The sequence below is a fragment of the Camarhynchus parvulus genome, chromosome 21 (assembly GCF_901933205.1).
Source record: "Camarhynchus parvulus chromosome 21, STF_HiC, whole genome shotgun sequence".
Lineage (NCBI taxonomy): Eukaryota > Metazoa > Chordata > Aves > Passeriformes > Thraupidae > Camarhynchus > Camarhynchus parvulus.
Window position 1 is genome coordinate 5,917,552 of NC_044591.1, and position 21,218 is coordinate 5,938,769.

General features: G+C 40.6%; 1 protein-coding gene across 8 annotated transcripts in view; it reads left to right on the forward strand.

Moving 5' to 3' along the window:
* The window catches only part of GNB1 (G protein subunit beta 1), a 36,904-nt gene that overhangs the window by 10,647 nt on the left and 5,039 nt on the right, over positions 1–21,218 (forward strand). For all 8 annotated transcript variants that reach the window (XM_030963609.1, XM_030963608.1, XM_030963605.1 and 5 more), the window contains exons 2-9: positions 8,249–8,300; positions 13,887–13,994; positions 14,587–14,625; positions 15,243–15,349; positions 15,743–15,806; positions 17,528–17,690; positions 18,487–18,553; positions 20,281–20,482. In XM_030963609.1, coding sequence (XP_030819469.1) covers positions 13,938–13,994; positions 14,587–14,625; positions 15,243–15,349; positions 15,743–15,806; positions 17,528–17,690; positions 18,487–18,553; positions 20,281–20,482 — 699 coding nt within the window. In that variant the 5' untranslated portion in view covers positions 8,249–8,300; positions 13,887–13,937. The remainder of the gene's footprint in view (positions 1–8,248; positions 8,301–13,886; positions 13,995–14,586; positions 14,626–15,242; positions 15,350–15,742; positions 15,807–17,527; positions 17,691–18,486; positions 18,554–20,280; positions 20,483–21,218) is intronic.

The following is a 21,218-nucleotide window of genomic DNA, read 5'->3' on the forward strand; positions in this document are numbered from 1 at the left end:
TTGGTGCACTGAGACATGGCAGCATGTGAGCTGCTCAGCAGATCAGGGAAATGCTTTTCAGAAGCAAAGCTGGCCGTAAAAGATCACCTTAGATCTGGAAATGTCTGCCTCAGATCAAGAGTAGAGATATGTCAACTTGATTGGCCCTTCATCCTTGTTTTTAAATGGATTTACTTGTAAGGATGTAAAAGGCAGGGTAGCTAAGTGGGGCTTTCTGGAAATTGGTTGTGTTTTTTAAAAGGGTGTAGACAGGAAGCAGTTGATTCTCCTTTGACTCAGTTAACTCTTTATTAGCTGGCATATGTAGAACAAAATGGATGATTCAGCTCCTGTTGATAAAATAGCAGAGCTAAAATGTATGGAAATACAAAATACAATAATGGGGATTTCTGCTGATTTCCTGTGCTTATGCAGGCATAGAGTCTTACTGGTTTATTTTTTGTGTTAGTATTTTTCATGTCTATTCCACAATATTTGTTTCTGGGTTTTTTTTTTTGGTGTTGTAAATAAGTGATCACATAACCCATTTCCTCCTCTAATGTAATAAATATTGTAGTGAAGATCTTAATGTACCTGCTGATGTCACTGTGATGGTAATATCTGAACCAGCACATGATTTTTAACAAGGTGAAAATCATTCCAAGACAGATGTGTTGGCAAGCAGAGCTGAGAGAAATCCCATCCAGGCTTTTGGAACCCACTTGTTCTCTTACACTTTAATCCCTGACAGGGCAGCTGATCCACTTGATGGATTTCATTGTAATCTTCAGGATTTTGGTAACAGGAGGTGCCTCTGCCAGGTTCTGCATCTCCCCATTCATTTATTATTATTTGCCTGGGAATTCAGTGCACTGTGAGAACGCTGGGCTCTCCTCAGCACCTCCTGGGAAATATCTGGGGAGAATTGAGCAGAACATCATCCTGCTAGAGAAATCCATCAATCTTTGTGAGGACTTCTGAGCATTTTTAAATCACTGAAAATGAACTGAAGACTACTTGAAAATTGGCTTACCCAGAAGTGACTTTTAAAAGACAATATTTGGATACTTAATTGGAATTCTCGAGAATTACATTTCTTAATAGGATTGCAATTTACTATAAGCATGTTCTTAAAGTGTGGATTAAAAACTTGGTTTGATACCTGAATAAGCATGGTTTTAGTGTTGACTTCCATTAAAAAGAAACAACTATATGAATTTAGGCATGTAAAGTGTTTTCATTTGCTGTGTTGTGATTCTGTCACCCTGGGACACTGAGCTTCTCCAGCTGTGTGCTTCCATTTCTGGCTTCTAGGAGAAAATGTTCTCTGTATAACTTGGATTGTGACCTACCCCAAACCTATAGATTCAGCTGATAGACATGAGAGATCACCCATTATATCAAAAGATAATATCCTGATCCCGTGGCCTTACTTGGTAATACCACAGGAATATTGCAGTCTTACTTTAGTTATTAATTATTAAAGCAAGACTGCAATATTCCTGTGGTGCGTGTGCTCTGCCCTGCTTAGGTAAACACAGATTCTGGTGGCTTTGCAAATGAAGTGAAAATAGCAGTAAAAAGTGGAGGTTCATGATAAAAGAGCTGAAGGAAGCAATGAAAAATGACAGCTGAAGTAAGAAACAACTGTTCAGTTACTGTAAGGCTCTGCAGATAGAAGCATCTAGTAATAAATGCTTAGTCATTTCTCTGTTGGTTAATTAATAGTAATTTATTCTCCTTCAGTGCTGCATGTGTTTTGTTTGTCAGTCTGAAGGGAGATGTCTGGTACTGTGTGGCAGCAAAATTGCTTGGGTTTGGGTAAGGGGATACTTTAGGAAGTGACAATTTTCAGTGACGTTTTTTTGATAAATGTAGCTAGAAATTGATGCATAAGCAGATTTAAAGTTTTTATTCTGGTTTTGGGGTTTTTACATTCTTTTTAAATTGTATGATCAGGAAAGAAGACGGTAAAAACATCACTGACTGGTTGGATAAAATTGATGAGGTTTTCTGTAGATGTGTTGCTCTTCAGAAGGACTAACTGCGTAGAGATAAATTGGAATCAAATCTAGAATATTGGCTTATTGTGATTTAATAAATACAACTTTGTTGCAAACTTACACTAAATACCCGTAATTTTTGCTCTTAAAATAAGTTAACTTTCCATGCCTGCTTCTTATCAGGAAGTGTAGAAATGCTCTTAAATGGGAATTTCTTTGAGAGAAAAGATGTAGTTAGAAAATGTTTGGGCTTGGGTCACTAAAGTACCAAGGGTTATTAATATTAGTGCATTACTTCAAAGATCTCTTAAGACCCTTCTTTTTAAAAAGTGCTATTTTAAGCATTTGGCTCTAGGCATCTGTTAAACTTGTAATATCATTCTTTTAGTTTTTTACAGAAATTCCCTGCTATACCTAGAATATTAAAATGATTTTTTTAATAACGCACATGGCTTCCAGATGCATTTAGAAAGGATTAATGAAGTGACCTGTTAGAGTCCAGATTTTTATGCTTAAATATTACATCAGTATGATTCTTTTTTTAAATGTAGGTCATGGGATTAGCATCAGGAAATGTGAGTATTTTGGCAGCATGGGATTGTGTCTGCCATGAAGACAGCTGGAGTTTGTGCAGTGGTGGTGGCAGGAGGAGACACTGAGCACATCAGAGCTGTTATTGCACTCATGTGTCCTGCCATGATCTTAGCATTGTTGTCTGCTTGGCAGGCTGCTATTTTGAGGAAGTGCTAAACTATCCAAAAGGTTGATTTTCAAGTACTTGTTCAGAAGAGGGAGGGAGGCTCCATGGAAAATGGAGCCTTGCAAGAAGAGCTGATGGATTATGCATGATTAGCATTTTGGTGCCTTTCAGGAGGTGTTGTGTTTTGTTACTGGGTGGTGACAACCTCTGGCATATTGGGGAATTTGAACACTGAAGTTTAACTTTTATGGTAAATTATTCATATTCTGTAGCAGTTTTGGAGGAGACAAAAATGCCCCGTTCCTCTGAGACAGTGGTTGCAGTTTGGGACTTGGAATGTGAAAGTGCCTTGCTGAATTTGGGTTTTGCAAGGTCTTTCAAGGTTTCCAGATTTGTTAATATTTTGTTTCTTTTAATTTTCGGAAATAAAAGCAAAATTTTATTTTTTCTTTCTTTTTTTTTCTGAATAGCAGCACTATTTATGGTGTATGGATTTGTTCTGGGTTTTTGTTATTTTTGTGGGGGTTTGGATTCTGAAGTGCCAAATTGAGGCAGTGAATTGCCTCAGTGCCTCACTGAAGGCAGTTTGGTGCATTGGAGGCTGTTCCATGTACGTCTGTTCTGCCTGGTTTTTCCTGCTGTATGTGCTGGTCTGTGTCAGTGAGGTTACAGGATGAAGGAACGTGGCCAGAACTTTGCCAGGACCCTAGAACTGACCTTAATTCTTTAGCCAACAATTTTCCTGTGTTCTGTGCAACAAGGAGAATTTTTTTATTCCTAATGTGATCTTAGATCCATCGAGCTGAGCAGAAAAAGTGCACAAGTTTCTTCAGGAAGAAAACATTTCTGGACTTTTTCTACTTGAAACAAAACACACAAAAACTCTGAAACTCTCAGCATCAGTGACTCCAGAAATGGAACCTGTCATTCCCTATTGAGCTATAGGTAATAGTGAAGCACTGATGAAATCAGGTTGTTGAGCTGCAGCTATTTTTAGCTTGTGTAATTATCATTTTAGTCACACACTACATTGAAAATGGAAATTTGTGAGCACTCCAGCCAGCCAGCGTGGCTGCTGCAAGATGAGCATTAACACTGATCGACCTGATGCTTGTTTTGTGTGTACTTCCCACTAATATATGGAAAAATGTCTACTGAGCACAGCAACTGCTTCAGCTGGGAACTTGGCAATTCTTCAGCTCTGGAAGCAGCCAATACCTCCCACAGAAACATTCAGCTGTGCTGGCCTTGCACGACACAAGTGCTTTCAGGAAGTTTTCGAAGGAGTTGTACAATCTCCTGTTGTCCCTAGCAGGGTGAGCTCTTTGGCAAACCTGTTTTAGGAAGGTGCTGCTTGCTTTTCAAAGTTGGTGTGCTGGGAAATTACAGACGTGGCAGGTGGTTCCCAGAAAGGAGACTTCAAAATAAAGGAGGAGTTGGATCCTTTTGCTCCAGCGTATTTAGATTTATGAATTTGGAATTATTAATTTATATGTCTCTAGGTTGGACTTCAAAGCTGCTCTTGGAGGAGGGGACAGCAAAGATTTGGATTTCTGGACTCCAGCTCTGCGCTCCCCAAGGAAATTCTGAGCTGGAATTAAGTAACTCTTGGAGGGGCACATGCACATCCTGAAACATCCTTTGAGCTTCCAGCTGCCTGCTAGAGCACTTAATGGTTTTAGTTAGTCATTAAACTGAAGATGGGAATTTTTGGGGAGTTTTTTTGCATCCAGAACAATCTTGAAAGTTGAAATTTGAGACTTAATTACTGCTGCCTGGTGGCACATTGGAATTTCACGATGCTGGCAATGCTTTGGCAAGGTGCTGTAATCTCTTGGGCATCTAGCTGCTGTTCTGTGATAATAATCAGCCATGTAGACTGTAAGAAATGATTTTAATAAACGAACTTGCAGTTGCTGTTTCACAGCCATTATCTCTGCCTCGTAGGTGATATATTGCAGTGCTGATGGTGCTGGGTACCTGTGCAAGAGCAGCCTAAATTAGCAACTGCCTGGCTCCATCCTGCCATCCCTGCTGGCTCAGGGGTGCAGAGCAGCAGAGCAACTTCACTTCAAATTGCTGCTTTATCTTAATAGTGATACTGAGGTTTGCTAGTTGGGTTTTGGATAGTTTGAGGGTTTTTTTTGTTTTCTCTTCCCCTCCAGTACAGTTGTTCTTGTTTGAGTGCCTTGATTAAAGCAACCCTATGTGCCACTCTTGCAGGAGGATGTGTTCTGCAAGACATTTTTAAGATTCACGTGGTGTAATGGTCATGAAAATCAGTTTTTACTGGTGTTGGTTGAGATCCGTGTTAAGCTGTGTTGATAAAGCCTCAGATACCTGTGGATACATTGATTGCATCCCCCACTGAACACAAGTCTCAGCTTCTCCACCTTCCTACAGCAGGGACAACTGCTGGGAGTGCTGGGCAAACCCCATCCCAGGGTTTGAGCCAGATCCTCAGACTCTTCCCTGATGCCTGGCCCCACATCACTGTGCATGAATTGCTGGTGTGTTTTAAACACAAGGATGCCTTTGCAGCAGTTCAGACATTTAGCCTTGGCATCGAGTCAATGTGTGTGGAAAGCAGTCTTGAGAAGGTTGGAATTACATCCAGAATATTTGGGTTTTAAGTCTCTCATTGAATCCATAGGTCAAGAGAAAAACGTGTTTATCTGGTTAATGGCTCTGGAGAGGGTACAGTGAGTGTGTTTAATCTGCTTAGGAAGTTGCTCCATTTTGGAGGGTTATTCAGATTTCCTGTGATGTTAAAACATTTCAAAATGCTTTCCATACTCTTCCAAGTCCTTTTTCTTCTTCTTCTTCCTTGGTTTCCCCAGCCTCATGAAAAAAGTTGATGTCTTCTGCAGAAATCTTCTTCGTATGTAGACTTGTACCTGGAGTTGAGATGAACTAGGTTTGGTGAGGGGCTTGGAACACAAACCCTGTGAGGAACAACTGAGGGAGCTGGGATTGTTTGTCCTGAGAAAAAGAGACTCGGGGGTGACCTTATCAATCTTACAGCTCCTGAAAGGTGCCTGTGCTCAGGTGGGCTTGGGCTCTTTCTCCAGGAAATGACAGAACCAGAGGACACAGCCTTAAGCTGCACCAAGGGAAATACAGCTTGGATATTAGGAAGAAGTTTTTTACAGAAAGGTGATGAAGTTTTTTACAGAAAGGTGATAAAGTTCTGGCATGGCTGCCCAGGGAGGTGCTGGAGTCCCCATCCCTGGGTGTGTTTAACAAAGCCTGGATGTGGCACTGGGTGCCAGGATTTAGTTGAGGTGTTGGAGCTGGGTTGGACTCAGTGATCTTGAAGGTCTCTTCCAACCTGGGGATTCTGTGAATTCTCTGAAATTTTAGGCTGGGTTGTCAGCTCAGAGGAGCTGCTTCAGTATCTGTAAAGAAAAAAGGATGTTGGGCTAGCAGCAGTCAGTGAGGGAAGCTTTACCCAGAAATGAAGAAGTTTTTGACTTGTGGGACTCTTTTTCAGGCCGAATGGCTGTGCTGGTTGTTCCCTTGCAGCAGGAGGCTGTGGCCATGTGGGAGCACTGGGAACACCAGCCCTGTGTGGGGCTGGCTCTCCTCCAGCTGCTTTGGTGTGATGGTTTAACCACTTGAACCGTGCTCCCAGTGTTCTGTGGGACTTCTTGTTCTCTGGTGTTTTTGAAACCCCAGTTTTTGGTGTCAAGGATCTGCAGCTCTGGGCTCGGCAGGGCCAGCAGGGCAGCGTGTGCAGCTCCTCACAAGAACTCTTTACTGAGCCACTGCTGCGGTGCAGGGAATGAACTGGCCTGTAATTCTCATGTTGCTTTTACCAGGCTACATTTTAGCTAAAAATGGAAGCTTGTGGCAATGCAGATCTTTTTTCATGAGTAGCTCGTCTGCTTTTGTCCTTAAATGAGCTCCATGTTTAAGGTAGAATTGAAAATATCTCCGTTGCCAGGACTGCGTTCTGCGAGCATCAAGTAGAAACCTTAACCCTTTGAAAAATAAACTCAACTTTTGTGGAAAAGTTTGTTGTTATGCTTCCTTCCTCTTCTTTCAGGCTGGTTAAAGTGGCTTTTTTGTTTTGTTTTGTTTTTGTTTTTTGCAGAAGGCATATAAAATCTGCAGCACCTCTCCTGCATTAATGAGGGTGCAGCACAGGACAGTAATGGTGTGTGCTTTGCCCTTTGCTGTTGTGTATTCTGTGTGCTCTTAGTGCACCAGCATAAATTTACTTGTTTACATTTCAGGTAATTCTTTCAGAATTTCATTAGATTTCATTATCTCTGTGGTGGGGGCAAATTTTTTCCTGTCAGGACTTCTGGAAGTTGACTGGAGTTGCTCCATTTTCAGAATTTAAAATGGTCATGTCGTGGTTTTGTGTCTGGGGAGTGGAGTTTGGCCTCTAAGTGTGAGTTACTGTTTATGTCCCAAAGTGTGTTGTTCTGGCAGTAACAAAGAAAACTGCTTACTCTGTGATGGTTTCATAATCACAGCATTAAAATGTTTATCTATAAATGAGCTTGGGTGAGGATGATCCATATCCTAAGTAGCTTAACCTCCATACCAGACACTGGAGTGGTTTGTAAATTCTCCAGCTTGTAATGAACTGTAAAATCAGAAACATGCGTTTTATGGGAGATTTCAGTTGGAAGTGTGTGGAATTTTAGGCTGGCTTTCTGATTTAAGGTCATTTTGCTTCAGTACCTTCTTGCTTTGTGCTCAGAATCATCTCAGTTGTCCTCATGCAGCAGCTTTGAACACTGAGGGGTCCCCTGGCATCACCCCCAGCCCTTGTCTTGGTGTGTGACAGAGCCAGATCCAGGTGGTTGGGATGCAGAAGTGCTTGTGAGTGTTTCACATCTTGGGGTGAACTCAAATATTGCTTTGTGCTGCCTGGAGAAAAAACTCTTCGAAAATTTCTTACATTTTCCCCTTACTGCAAAGCCAGTTTGTTAAAGCAGTGCAGTCCAAAGTCTGTGTGTGTGAGTTCCTGAATGTGTCAATTCTTTCTGTACTTTCTGATACCATTAGTGATTTAAAGTTGTAACTCTTGCAGAGAGCGGTGTGCTCTCACTTGAGCTCATTAGTAGGAGGTTTATGTAACTTCTTCTGATAAAATAGATATCATGATATTTAACTGTGCTTAGAAGGCAAATGGAGCTCATGGGCAGGATTGAGCAGAAATAATTCCTGTGTGTTAAAAATGCTGGTTTGGGGAGGGGGCACCTTTGTAGTGCAGTGAAAATTGTGTGACTGATACTGTATTTTCTTCTAATCCTAAATTCTCTAGCAGCATGGACTTCTCTGTTACTAGGGCAGGAAAATGATCTCAGGATTGCAAGAGTTTTTTGGGGAAAGAAGGTCAAAATGAGCTTCTTGACGCAAACTCATCTTTTGGTTGTGTTACAGTAAATAAAACTGTGCCCATTTCCTTCATGAAGGCAGGCCAGCTGCTCAAGTTAGCTCACAGAAATATCTGCACTTTGATAGTTTAATTTCTGTTAGATTTGTTGAGAAATCTGTGCGCTCTTGTGGTGATTACATTAATTGTGGTTTTGGTGTCTTTTTTTTCCAGAATTTACATGTTTGACAGCAGAAGTTGGCTTTCTACTGTAGTGAGAGAAAATGTAAGTAGAGAAAAAAGATTATTTTTTTTCCTACTCCCTGAGAAACATCCTATTTTTAAAAAGTGGTTAATTCAGATTTTTGGCTGTTCATCTGTGCAAACCTAAAGTACATGTTTTCTCCTTTAGCATGTGTATTCTTGTGTCAACAGGAAGGATTTTAAAATGGCCAGGAAACCTGCTAAATAATAGATGTTAGTGCCTGCCTCTGTCAGAGAGGGAACTGGCAAAGCAGAGGGAGACCACAGATGAAACTGTTTCATCTCAGTGGGGCAGGGAACTGTAATAAATAAAATGATGAGAATAGTCATTCTCTCATGAATGAAAAATTACTTCTCCACCATGTTTGACAAAAGAAGGCCAAATTTCTTTTGAGCAAAGTGGCTCTTGTCAGAACGTTCTTTTCAATGTGTCTGTTATTTAAACAGAACCTAACAGTTCAGAGTTTATATTCTGTGTAATTGTAATTATTACTATTGTTCTTGGAGCAGTAAAATCTTCATTACCTTCCAGACTTTATCTTGAATGTCTGTGAGGAACATTTGCTAATTGGGCAAGTATTTGCAGAGTTAAATCTGATATTTTCAATTACTGGATATTTGCTGGTTTTCAAAAGGCAGGCAGCAGGCTTTATTCCTCTGCCCATATCTCCCTCTGGATCCAAGGGGACCCTGAATTTTATCTTCAATTTTAGTTCATATAAATGAGAGAGAGAACACCTCAAATTCGTTCCACCAGCTATTCTGACCTGACTGCATTTCCCACAGAATAAAAGAGAAACAAGGAATCCATCTCTGCTCCTGAAAACAAAAAGAACCCTCAGCTTTTCAAAGGCAGTGACGTCAGCTCACTGTAACTAACAGGGAGTTGTGGATAATTCCTTTGTCATTGTGAAAATGTCCAAGCTGCTGTGCATGTTGCTAATAGGATTTGTGGTATCTGCTAGATTAGCACAGCTTCATTTAATCAGATGTCCTGCTCTGGGACTGTCTGCTGGCCATGCTGGCAGCTCCTTGTTAAGTTTGGGCTCTGATTTTGCAAATATTTTGCTTTTCATCCATGTTGGACTGATGGGTATTGGCAGGAAAGAGGTTGAGGGAAGAAATGTCAGCCAGGCTGTTCATGGCAGAAAAGGGATTTGCTAAACCTCCTTAGAAAGTTACTGTGCTTGAGTAAAAAATGAATAATTTAGCTTGAAACCCTCTGTGTTACCAGACTTTGCATCCACAGTGGCTTGGTGGGATTGTGTTAGGCTGTGCTAAAAATACCTTGTGGCAAGCAAAGTTTGACCAGCAAGGGATAGAAATGTGAAATATTTGACTTAATGATAGCTGTGATTTCAAATGTGGGTTTTTTTCTTTTAATTTGTAGAGATTATTCTCAGGACAGAGAGAGGGTGGAAGACTCCATCTTTTTTTTTTTTTAATAGGAATGGTGTAAGAAAATTAAATAAAGAAATTTTTAGTAAGCGTTGCTTCATTAATGTTACCAGCAGAGGAATTTCAGAGAGGAATAATATTTAACAGTGTTTGGGTGAGTTGTATCCAGCTCTCAAGCATCAGGCTACAAATAAATGTAAGGGTGTTAATGATACCTTGGTTTTAGTAACTAGATTTAATTGGATTAACACTTAGAGCTATGGAAAGGACACTGGAGTTGTTACAATGAAATGAGTGGATTCGAGTTCTTTTCTGTCACTGTGCTCTGAGCAGGGAGTGAATAATTCTTACTCTTTAAATAAGAATTAGTCCACTGGGATGCTGAGTGTATCTCCATTTGCAGGAAGCACATGGAAGCTCTGTAAGGCTTCCTGCAGTTGAAAGATTCAGTGCAAAGCTGTTGAACACCAACTGACTGGACATACCTAAGTCTCCTTTTATACAGGAATACAGCTCATGTTAGAGTTAGAGAAAAGCAAACCTTGAGCTGTTCTGACATAAGAGATGTGATCAATCCTTTGACACAGCTGAATTGTGAAGTTTTTGGGATGTGGAATGTAACAAATCAGGCAAAGTCAGATGATTTTCCTGTGTGGGAAACAGAGGAGCAAAGTGGCTCTTGCATGGGTACCTTGTCAGAAATGAGGGATTTGGGTCACCTGGAGGAGGGGGAGCAGGGAATGCCCTGAAGTGCACAGGTTGTTACCCAGCAAGGGGAGAATTACCCACAAGGTGCACTGGTCAACAGGATTAGGGCAAATAAGCTTAGACCAGAGACACTTAAGCACTTCAGCCCCTGGGAAGGTCTTGAGGGGGTTGAAGAAAGTGAATTTTATTCCTGAGGAGCTGCCTGCAGGGACACACTGCCATAGGCCAGACAAAGTGAGGTAAGCAGGAGTTTGGCTCCTACCTGTTTCTGCACAGCTCTGGGGGAATTTGGGGAAAAGGAGTGTGGAACTTGAGGAGTGACTTTTTTCCTTAATTTGGAAATGCAGTAACTTCTTTGAAAATTCCAGAAATAGGATCACCATCCACATCAAGCTTGCAGATTCTTCTAGAAGCCTTCTTATAAAAAAGGGTTAAATGCCTTTAGAACATGCCAAGAAATAAAATTCTATTTCATGATACTCAATTGTGTTTGTTTGTGGTGAGCAGAGGCTGTTCAATATATAACCCATGTCTGTAATATAAATAAATCTGTATAAAATTTCCCATCTATCAAGAGTGAGAATAGATAAAAGCAATTTTCCCCATACATTCTTCTGACTTCACCTGATCTCCTCAGTCTTTTAAAGATACTTTTTAAAATACAATGGTAGTAAGCTCTGATTTACAGTATAGCTAAAAAGGACACGGGAGGCTGGAACTCTTTTTTCCTCCCACAGATCTCATATTTCTACCATAAATTCAATTGTCTAAAACTCAGTATAAAAGAAATAGTGGAACAGCCAAGCTGGTTTGCTGTTTGTCCCATAAATTTTACAGTTTGCTTCAGAGAACTCCTGTATTTTAAAGCCCTTGGCTGCTGTGGGGTTGTCATTTCCTGAGTGAGTTCAGTCCTGTTGGCAGGAATTAGCACTTCCTGTTGATGTTGAAACAACAAAGACTACAAAGAGAACGTGGAAATGTGCTTTAAACAATTCCTATGGATGCTGACAGAAAGGCAGATCAGTTTGCTGTTGCTTGGGATGCACAGGGGCTAAGTTGGAATTCTTAAAGTGGATCTGTCTTCAAGGTGGGGATTTAGATGGATACAGGATGGGAAAATGAACTTTCTTAATGTGACTTTCTTCCTAGGATAAGGGTTCATCTCCTTAGGCCTCTCCCTGTTCCATGCACAGCTTTGTTTCATTTAAATGCAAGAGAATTCTCTCTCACAGTGCACAAATTCTGCAGAAATAAATGGGTGCTATTTTAAGGAGAGCATATCTGCTCTGACTGACGTGAGATTATTCCACCTATTGTAGTTTTAAATAAAGCTGCATGTAAAATCTTCACTGTAGTTCCTTGTACCTGCAGCTGGAATTCTTGGTGTCCTGAGTCTTTACTGCAGTCTCATCAGTGAGTTGCTGTGACCTTGGGCAGAACACCAAAGTTTTGGAATTTCTTGCTCTGAAATAGGAATGATAGCATCTCTAAATTCTTTGTCTGGAGTGGTCAGTATTTGCTTAGTAGGAAATGATTTTATATATTAACTCAGAGAATGGCAGAACTAGAAATGAAGAAGCTGAAAGAGCTGAAAAATCACAGTTTACTCTTAAATTAACTCCTTTCTGACAGAGGCAGTGCAGTAATGTTTCACCAGGTGTGACATGCTCAAAATTCTAACAGATATCCAGCCCAGAGTGTTTGTCTGAGATGCAGAATGAACAAAACATCTTGAGAAAACAAAAGAGCATTCCAAAGAAAAGCAGGATAATGAACCACTCAGGATGGGTTTTGTCTTAGCTGGATTTTGGGCTGAGCTGACCAAGCAATCCTCAAGGGGCTTAGAGATGACCCTGGGACCAGAAGAGAGGAGGAACAGACCCAGTTTCCAATGAAGGGAAAGGGCCTTGAAGTTGTGTGAGTGGAGTTTTGGGAGAGAAGCCAACAAAAAATCCTTTTCTGAGATACTGTGGGTTTCAGAGAAGAGGAAAAAATGGTAAATGATGCTGTGACAAGATCTGGCATCTGTTCCTAGAGGTTTTCAGTTTGGAATAACTACTATGGAGAGAGCTGCAGCCTAAGTCTGGTTATGGGGGATAGAAATATTTAGGGAATATTGAAGTCTAAACTATTTTGAAGCTTCTTTTACCAGTGATGTTTGTTCTACTACTCTAATTTACCTTAACAGTATGTTCTCTGTTATTGTGACTGCATAAAAATTTGGAAGTTATCCTCATCTTTCTCCTTGGGAAGGGCTTTAAGAGGAAAACAAACCCCACAAGCTTGCAAAGATAAATAAGCTGATTAAATCTTAACAGAATAATATGTAAAGCTGCTAGCAAAGCATTTCCTTTATTTAATGGTAAAGGGTCAATTCTGGCTAATAAAATGTTCTAAAATCACACATTAGTTGTGTAAATTTATAAACTCCAGGTGTTCTGTGTAGTGTTTGAAATTGGAACCAATTAATCTTGTTCTTCAGTAAAAGATAAAATTCATCAGCATGTTTCTTCAGCATCTTCCGTTGCTATCAAGCTGCAGAGATTTTAAAACAAAAAGTTAAGGAACAGCTGAGTTGGAGATGTGGAATGCTGGAGAAAATGCCAACAGTATCTTTCTGGAGCAGAGACTTTCAAGATCAGTTGTACATTTAATAGGAAATATCCACATGATTGTGATATTGGGGAACAGCCCAAGAGTTGAGCAGCTCTAAAGGCAAAAGCTGAGGTGGTTTCAGTGGTTGTGATGTTTCCTAGAGCCTCTGGCTTGCAAAGATCAATCTGATCTTTGCCTAATGATAAAATAAAATGGCCCAAAGTGAATATTCCAATATAAAATATGTATATGTAATTTGGTGCCTATGGATACTGGGAAAACAGAGGCTTAGAGGGGAGAAGTGTCTGATGGATGTGGTTTCTCAAACTCCTGCCCTCAACCAGCAAAAAATCCCAGATTTTACTCTGACAACACATTCATGTTACAGTCTGCTCTGGGATCTCAGACATTTTAGCAGTTACCAAATAAAACCCTGAACATTTGTGAGTGATTCCTTTTCTCCACATAGCAGAACAAAATTTTTCATAACTGTGATGTTGCAGACAGTTCTTAGAGCATTTTGCAGGTGCTTGTGTCAGTGTAAATCCTTTTTCTTTTCTGGGAGGATTCCTTACTCTGGTCTGAAGAGCTGCAGGGCAGTTCTGACTTCCATGTCTAAAATTGGTGTTACCTGCTTACTCAGTTTTGGACAACCTGAATTTATACAAAAATGAATCAGAACGTGAAAAAAAGGGAAAAAGGAGGAGACCTGGAGGAGAGAAATAAGTCCAAATTCTATTCTATGGAAGCAAAGCACATCCTTACACTGAGGAGATTTCAGACACACATTTCCACCTGTGTTTATAAATCAGTTTGCTATTTTTTTCCAAGTTTGAAGTGGTTGAAAGGACTTGTCATTTCAAACTCTGCCTTCTCCTAATTGTCCTGCTTGTGGCCTGTTTTTCAGATTTCTGGTTGTTTCAGAGGTGGCAGTGGAGCACACCTTTAGCACAGGAAAATGAGCGAGCTTGACCAGTTACGCCAGGAGGCCGAGCAGCTGAAAAACCAAATCAGAGTATGTATTGTGCCTCAGCACAAATGAGTGTGTCCTGAGCAAGACAGAAATGATGCCTGAAATGTTTCCCCAATGTCAGAGTTAATGAAGAAAGGGCAAGCACATATGGCTGCTTTAGAAAATTACTTTTTCTGTCTTTTATATTGCTTAGGAAAAAATAGTTACAGAAGCAATGCATAAAATTGCTGATGAAAATGAATGTTTACTGAAGTTTGTATGAGCTAGGGCATAACTAAAGTTAAAAAACCTGATAAAAATAAGGTCAGTGATAAAGTTTGTCAGAGCTTTGTCCAGTAAGTTCTTAAAAACCTCTGAGGTTGGAGGCTGCACAGCCTCTAACAAGCAGTGATTGTCTTTGTGGTAAGAGTCAGGTTGTGTTTCTTCCAAAAGAAGATGAAATTTCAAAATAAAATGCACAATGTGTGTTGACAGCAGGCAGTGCATTATGGTAATGCTGCTGTTAGCATGGGTCCTCTCTGGGTGACAGAAATGTTCTCTGAACCTCGGGTTCAGGGGGCTTAATTAACTTGCTAAAACAGAGAAAGAAATGTACAGAACTCCATCCAATTTCTCTCATTTCCTTCTCTTGCAGGATGCTAGGAAAGCATGTGCAGATGCCACCCTGGCTCAGGTAAGAATTTCAGAGTTGAACAGGAATTAAGAAAGTGTTTCCTTTACAAAAAGAAAATGCTGTGTAAAAAGGTGAATGCAAGTGAATCTGGTTTTACCTCCTGTAGCTTTTTTTTTTTATTTTGCCTTTGGGTGTTTTCTTCCAGAAATAAGTACATGTTTGTCCAGTTCCTGAGAGCAGTGGCCTTGAGCAGAGATTTCTTGGAGTGACTCAGGGCACATTTCTGCTGCTTAATGGAAAATAATGCTGTGCCCTGGAGCTGGGAGCAGTACTGTTGTTACCCTGCTAATCAGAACCATAAGGCTTGCTGAGGTTAAACTTCTTCAATGTCTGCCACATTTATCTGTGGAGGAGGAGAAAACCCAGCTCAAAGGTCTGAAATCCTAGAAGTCTTAAGAAGATATGACCTAAACAAAACAATTTCTGGGAGTGTTTATAAATGCAATAGGCTGCTTGTGTGGTGTAATAAAGACATGCTACTTAAAATGACATAACTTGTGAATGAACAGTTGAAAAAAAATCAGTTTTGAGAATGTGGGGCTGTGGGAAATGTGTGTGAGATGTTAGCTGAGGACAGTGAAGGGAGGAACTGAGTGTGAGACCTTTTCCTGTTTCAGATCACAGCCAATATCGACCCCGTGGGGAGAATCCAGATGCGCACCAGGAGAACACTCCGGGGACACCTGGCCAAAATTTATGCAATGCACTGGGGGACTGATTCCAGGTGGGTACAGAGCTGGCTCACGTGGCTTCATGCTCTCTGGAAAGCTGGGTGCCCATGGAGTTAATAATTCTGAGGAGTCAGAAACACTGAATGCCACAATTTTCCTCCATGTTTTTGTAATTCAAGCCTACATTTGATGCCAAAATCCCAGTCCTTGTCTACTGAAAAATACAGTAATGATACCACATGAATTCTGAGGAACTGTGAAAATAAAGTAGATACCATTACCAGTTGTCTTTTTTTCCCACTTCCCTGTTAACTACTGATTAATTTAAAGAGAACTAAGTGCCACTGGTACCAGCTGCTTTCGTTCTCTTTTCTTTACAATGTTCAGCACAAAGGTGTTCCTTGGCTGCCCACAATGATTGTGTTTCCCTGCTGTTTCCTCTCTAGGCTTCTAGTTAGTGCCTCCCAGGATGGCAAACTTATAATTTGGGACAGCTATACTACAAACAAGGTAAGGCCAGCTGATCCATTGCTCTGTAATTCACTTGTGAAAGCATGAGGAGGAACTGTTGCCCATCATCATTTTGGCTTTATTTCCTAGTTCTAAATCCAAATTTTGAATTCTCTAAAACTATCAAGTTGTATGTAAAGAACACAGCAGTGTCTTCAGTGTGTGAAAATGTGCTCCACAGGCAGAGAACAAGGAAAAGCTTCCTTCTAGAGAATATTTTGATTTGTTTTGATACTGCAGGAAAGTGATTACCAGAGAGCAGGCAGTGATGAGCATCTTGCACCAGAAGGGGCAGAGATTTTGGCATAGGCAGATGAATTTGTGCAGTGAAGTCCTGGAAGAGCTGACATGTTCTAATGAGTCATCACTTCATGGCTGCAATCACATGAGGCAGTTCAGGACTGCTTTTACTTTCATTTGACAGTGATTGGTGTTTACTGATCATGGCCACTGTTACAGGGCTGGCAACAATTCCCTTGTAGCTCCTTGGGGTTAAGTTAACAGAGCTGCTTGGGTCTTGTGCATGGAACTGATTTTATTCTGAATAAGTTTTCCTAACTTAGCTCCTCATAGCATTAAAATCAATGTTACCAGTGCATTGGAGCAAATGGCATCACTTTACTAAAAAGTTAATATAATATGGTTTGCAAATTAAAATTAAACCCTCTCATTTTTACCTTCATCCTCATCCTTTGACCCCAGCCTGCAGGTAAATGTCATCTAAATTACTGTGACTGCTGTAGGATGGTGGAATCATCACTGCATCCATGATTTCTGCATTGATATCTTCAGTTCTTAAATCAATGCTAATTAATCCATGCAGTATTCTTTTGGCAGTTCCAGAACACACTGGATGTAACAGTGTTGTCGTCAATTTGATCTTTGCCTCATGATAAAATAAAATGGCTCAAAGTGAATATTCCACATAGTAGAGACTATTGGAATATTCTAGACTTTTTGGTAGAAGACTTCAAAAAAATGAACTGGTTGTGGTTTTAGGACAGGTTTGAGGTTTTTTTAACTGCTCTTTGCTGCAGGACCACTGATTCCTGGCTGTTCCTCTGCTTCTAATGAAATTTTTCCTTAAGAAATTCAGGCACATTGTTAATATTGCGTGAATTATCACCATATGTCTAAGGGCACCAGCCCTTCCCAAAGATTGTATGAACAAATTCAAGGGATGAACACAATGAGTTAACAAGACAGAACAGGTTTAGCTTCTATAATTATCTAAAAAAAGTTCTTTGAGCAGAGAATGACAAGGAAACATGGGGTAGTTATTTAAATGTGAAGCTTGATTGCTTGCAGTGGGTTTCCAAAGAAGGATTTAAGTGGCAGTGGAAGCAGCGATTTCCTTACTTGTTCATTCACAGCATCTAAGCCTGGAATTGGCAGTTTTGCTGACTGTGCTTGGAAGTCAATATTTTCCTGAACCTATAATAAACCAATAGTAATCAGAGCACTGAAATGAAATCATTCACTTTGGACCAAAATTGCTGATGGAACTGGATTCAGGAAAAGCAAATCTGAGGTTTTATTACGTCACTGCTTGTTCTGACGAGCCCCATATGCAAGTTACCCTCAGAATAGTTCAACACTCAAACAGCTGTTTTATTCTTGCTTCTCTGCCAAAAACATGATGCCTGTCTTGAGAGACAGGTGAAAAACTTCCTTTTGAATGCAATTTCTGCAGCTGAAGTGCTCACCTGTCTGTGTTCCAGGTGCATGCGATCCCCCTGCGCTCCTCCTGGGTCATGACTTGTGCATATGCTCCCTCTGGCAATTACGTGGCTTGTGGTGGGCTTGACAACATCTGCTCCATTTATAACTTGAAAACTCGTGAAGGGAATGTCCGTGTCAGCCGTGAGCTCGCTGGGCACACAGGTGGGTGCTGCTGCTCAGAGTTACCTCAGCACAGTGAAAATGAAAAAAAAAAATCCTTTAAATATCATTTCCTAATAACAATCTACTTCTTTTCTCAGGCAGGAGCTTAGCTGCAGATTGCTTGGTTTTAAATGTTTTTAAACAGTTTTTCAGCTGTAAAATTGAACAAAAACTTCTAGCTGGAAGTTGATGTTTGCAGGTTTTCATATTTTCTGCTGTAGTTTGAATTCTGTGCTTTGTGAAATGGAGGTGGTTGGCAGGCAGGCTGATTCTGTAATCAGAGTGCTTCCACTGATGGTTTGGCAGATGGGATTTCAGGAAAAAAGATGCTTCAGAGCATCCAGATGAACTTCTTTGATGCTGCTCTTGGGCAACATCCAATGTCCATGCTCAGGTCTGTGTACTGACCAGGAATGCAGTTTATTTTTCTCAATGGTTTGATACAGTTGAGGTCATCAGCATTTGTTGCTGCTGGATGCAGTGAGACTGAGATGATTTTCTTGGAAAGTTGGGTGTGTGCAGTGCAGGCTCACTGGGATCCTGCCCAGCTTGGCCAGTGGGTTCCACCGTGGAATTCCACATTTTGTTCCCCTTCCTCTGGTTGGGTTGGGGTGGTCTCTAAAGAACCAAACCACAAAAATATTGCAGATTACCATACAAAAATCATCTGTTGCATTTTAGGTTTTCAGTGTGTTTTGCTGCAGCTTCAGGGAGGAGGAAGCAGCTTATTAGCAAACCAATTTGCCTTTGGAGGGTAATCTCTGGCCTTATTTGTGCGCCTCTATTCTGTTTCCAGGCTACTTGTCCTGCTGTCGTTTCCTGGATGATAATCAGATCGTCACCAGCTCTGGCGACACCACTTGGTAAGCTGGGACATGGGGACAGCACTGTCAGGAAGGGCTTTTCTCACCCATTTTCTGTGCCTGAAGGAAACTTTGGCCTTCATAAACTTCATCATCACCCCCAACACTCTGGTGATACTGCTCCTATGTCACTTTTTGCTGGTAATTTCAACCCTGTGAGCTTTGGCTGTTTCCTTGTGCCCATGTTCTGAAGAGGCCGACCTAATTCTGTGCTAAGATGTTCTGGGAATTTTTTTCTTCCTGTAACTATTTGGCTTTCAGAAATAACTGTATTAGACTAATGATTTTCCTCAAAACTCCTTTTGTATTCAGTATTTATTACTTAAACAGTCATGTTTGGATATTTCTAATACAGAATGTAGTTAACGTTGTTATTCAGAAGACCTCCTAGAAAATTTTCTCCAGTGACAATAGCTGGGTTTTTTGAGGAGAATGTAGGTGTATATCTTCATAAATGCTGGCTTCTGAACTAAAAAAGGCCTCCATCTTTTTTTCATAGATTTTTCTATTATATCTATTCCTTAAAAGCATTGCAGTTCTCTCAAGCTGCAGCACTTAGAGCAGAGATTGTCTAATAAACACCTGTCCTATACAATGCCAGAATCTCTGAATGCCTGATTCTGAGTAGCTGTGGAATATATATGGGATTAGAACCAAAAATGTTTCTGAATATGTGTTGGTGTTTAGAGAACCCAAAAAACTCTAACAAAATGAGAGGGTTTGTAGAAATGATGCTCTTTGTAAGAGAACACAGCTGCTTCAGGAGTTCTGTAGTAATTCTGCAGCTGTCCTTGACATCACCTCAGTTCATCAAAGGACTTTATCGAATACAGGCACATCTTGTTTACCTGGTTTGAACCTGCTGCTGATGGCTCTGGTTTGCTGAGAAATTACAGAAATTAAAAATCCCAACTTCCTAAAGTGTTTAGGCTTCTTCTTAAGGAGGTGATAGTGTTCTTTCATCCTTTCATACTCTTAATTATCACTGTTGTAGTGAATGGCTGACTTGCAACTTTAAGATCAGACATAATTCACAAAGTTACTCATCCTCTGTGAGTTTATAAAATGAGAAATGCTGGCTCAGCTTTTGCTGTAGCCTTACCACTGCTGCTTTAATTGAAGCTGTGGTAGTACTGGATAACAGCCATGGCAGAGAACTTTGGGATGAACAGCCCTCAGTGCCAGTCACCAGTTTTCCCCACTGTTTTTCAATTTAAAAACCCCCAGTGTTTTAAAATTGAGGATAGCTTTAAGGTCTTCTACACACAATTAATCTGCAACAGCCAAACCAAAAATACTTATTTCTATTGTCAGGATCGGTGTTATTAATACCTGGAGTTTGACCTCAGCAGTGATAAAAAGACCTCATGAAGGAGCACAGATGTGTTGATTTTTGCACAATTAATCTGCAACAGCCAAATAATTCAACCAGAAATATTTATATCCATTATGAGGATCAATGTTGTTAATACTTGGGAGTTTTACCTCAGCAATAGTAAAAAACCTCACGAAGTAGCACAGACATGTTGATTTTTGCACAATTCATTTTTGCACAATTCATTTTTATATAATCAATCTACAACAGCCAAATAATTCAGCCAAAATGTTTCTTTCCATTATCAGGATCAGTGTTATTAATACTTGGGAGTTTTACCTCAGCAGTGATAAAAAACCTCACGAAGGAGCACAGGCGTGTTGATTTTTTCCTCTTTAATGATTCTTTCCAGTGCTCTCTGGGACATAGAAACTGGTCAGCAGACAACCACATTTACTGGGCACACTGGAGATGTGATGAGCCTGTCCCTTGCCCCCGATGCCCGGTGTTTTGTTTCTGGTGCCTGCGATGCCTCTGCCAAGCTGTGGGATGTCAGAGAAGGAATGTGCCGGCAAACCTTCACCGGCCACGAGTCCGACATCAACGCCATCTGTGTATGTACCTGCTCCTTGGGCATTTGCTGTTTCTCTTCAGCATTATCAGGGAGATTTGTGCCCAAAGTCTGGGAGGAATGATGAGGAGGACTCCATGGATGTCAGAAGGCTAATTAATTACTTTATTATGCGATATTATTCCATATTACACTACATCTGAACTGAAACTGCCAAGCACTCAACTGCCCAGAATCTGGTGACTGTCAGCCCACAGTCCTGACCCACACACAGACACACACTTGGTGCTTCTGGGAGGAATGATGATATCAAGAGGCTAATTAATTACTTTATTATACTATATTATTCTATATTATATTATACTACATCTCAGCTTCCCAGGAGAAGAATCCTGGGCAAAGGGATTTTTCAGAAAATACAAGTGTGACAGTGCAACCTCTGGTTTGCTGTGTTTGTGTGATGCAGAGGGATTAAATCTGTGTTTTTATTCTCCCCCATGAAGTTCTTCCCCAATGGCAACGCCCTCGCTGGTCCGTGATTGGTCATTAAGTCAAACCAATTCACATGAAACCAATGAAACAATCACCTGGTGGATAAACATCTCCAAACACATTCCAAAGCAGCAAAACACAGGAGAAGTAAATGAGATAATAATTTTCCTTTTTCTCTGAGGCTTCTCAGCTTCCCAGGAGAAGAATCCTGGATTTTTCAGAAAACATGACTGTGACAGTGCAGCCTCTTTGCTGTGTTTGTGTGATGCATAGGGATTAAATCTGAA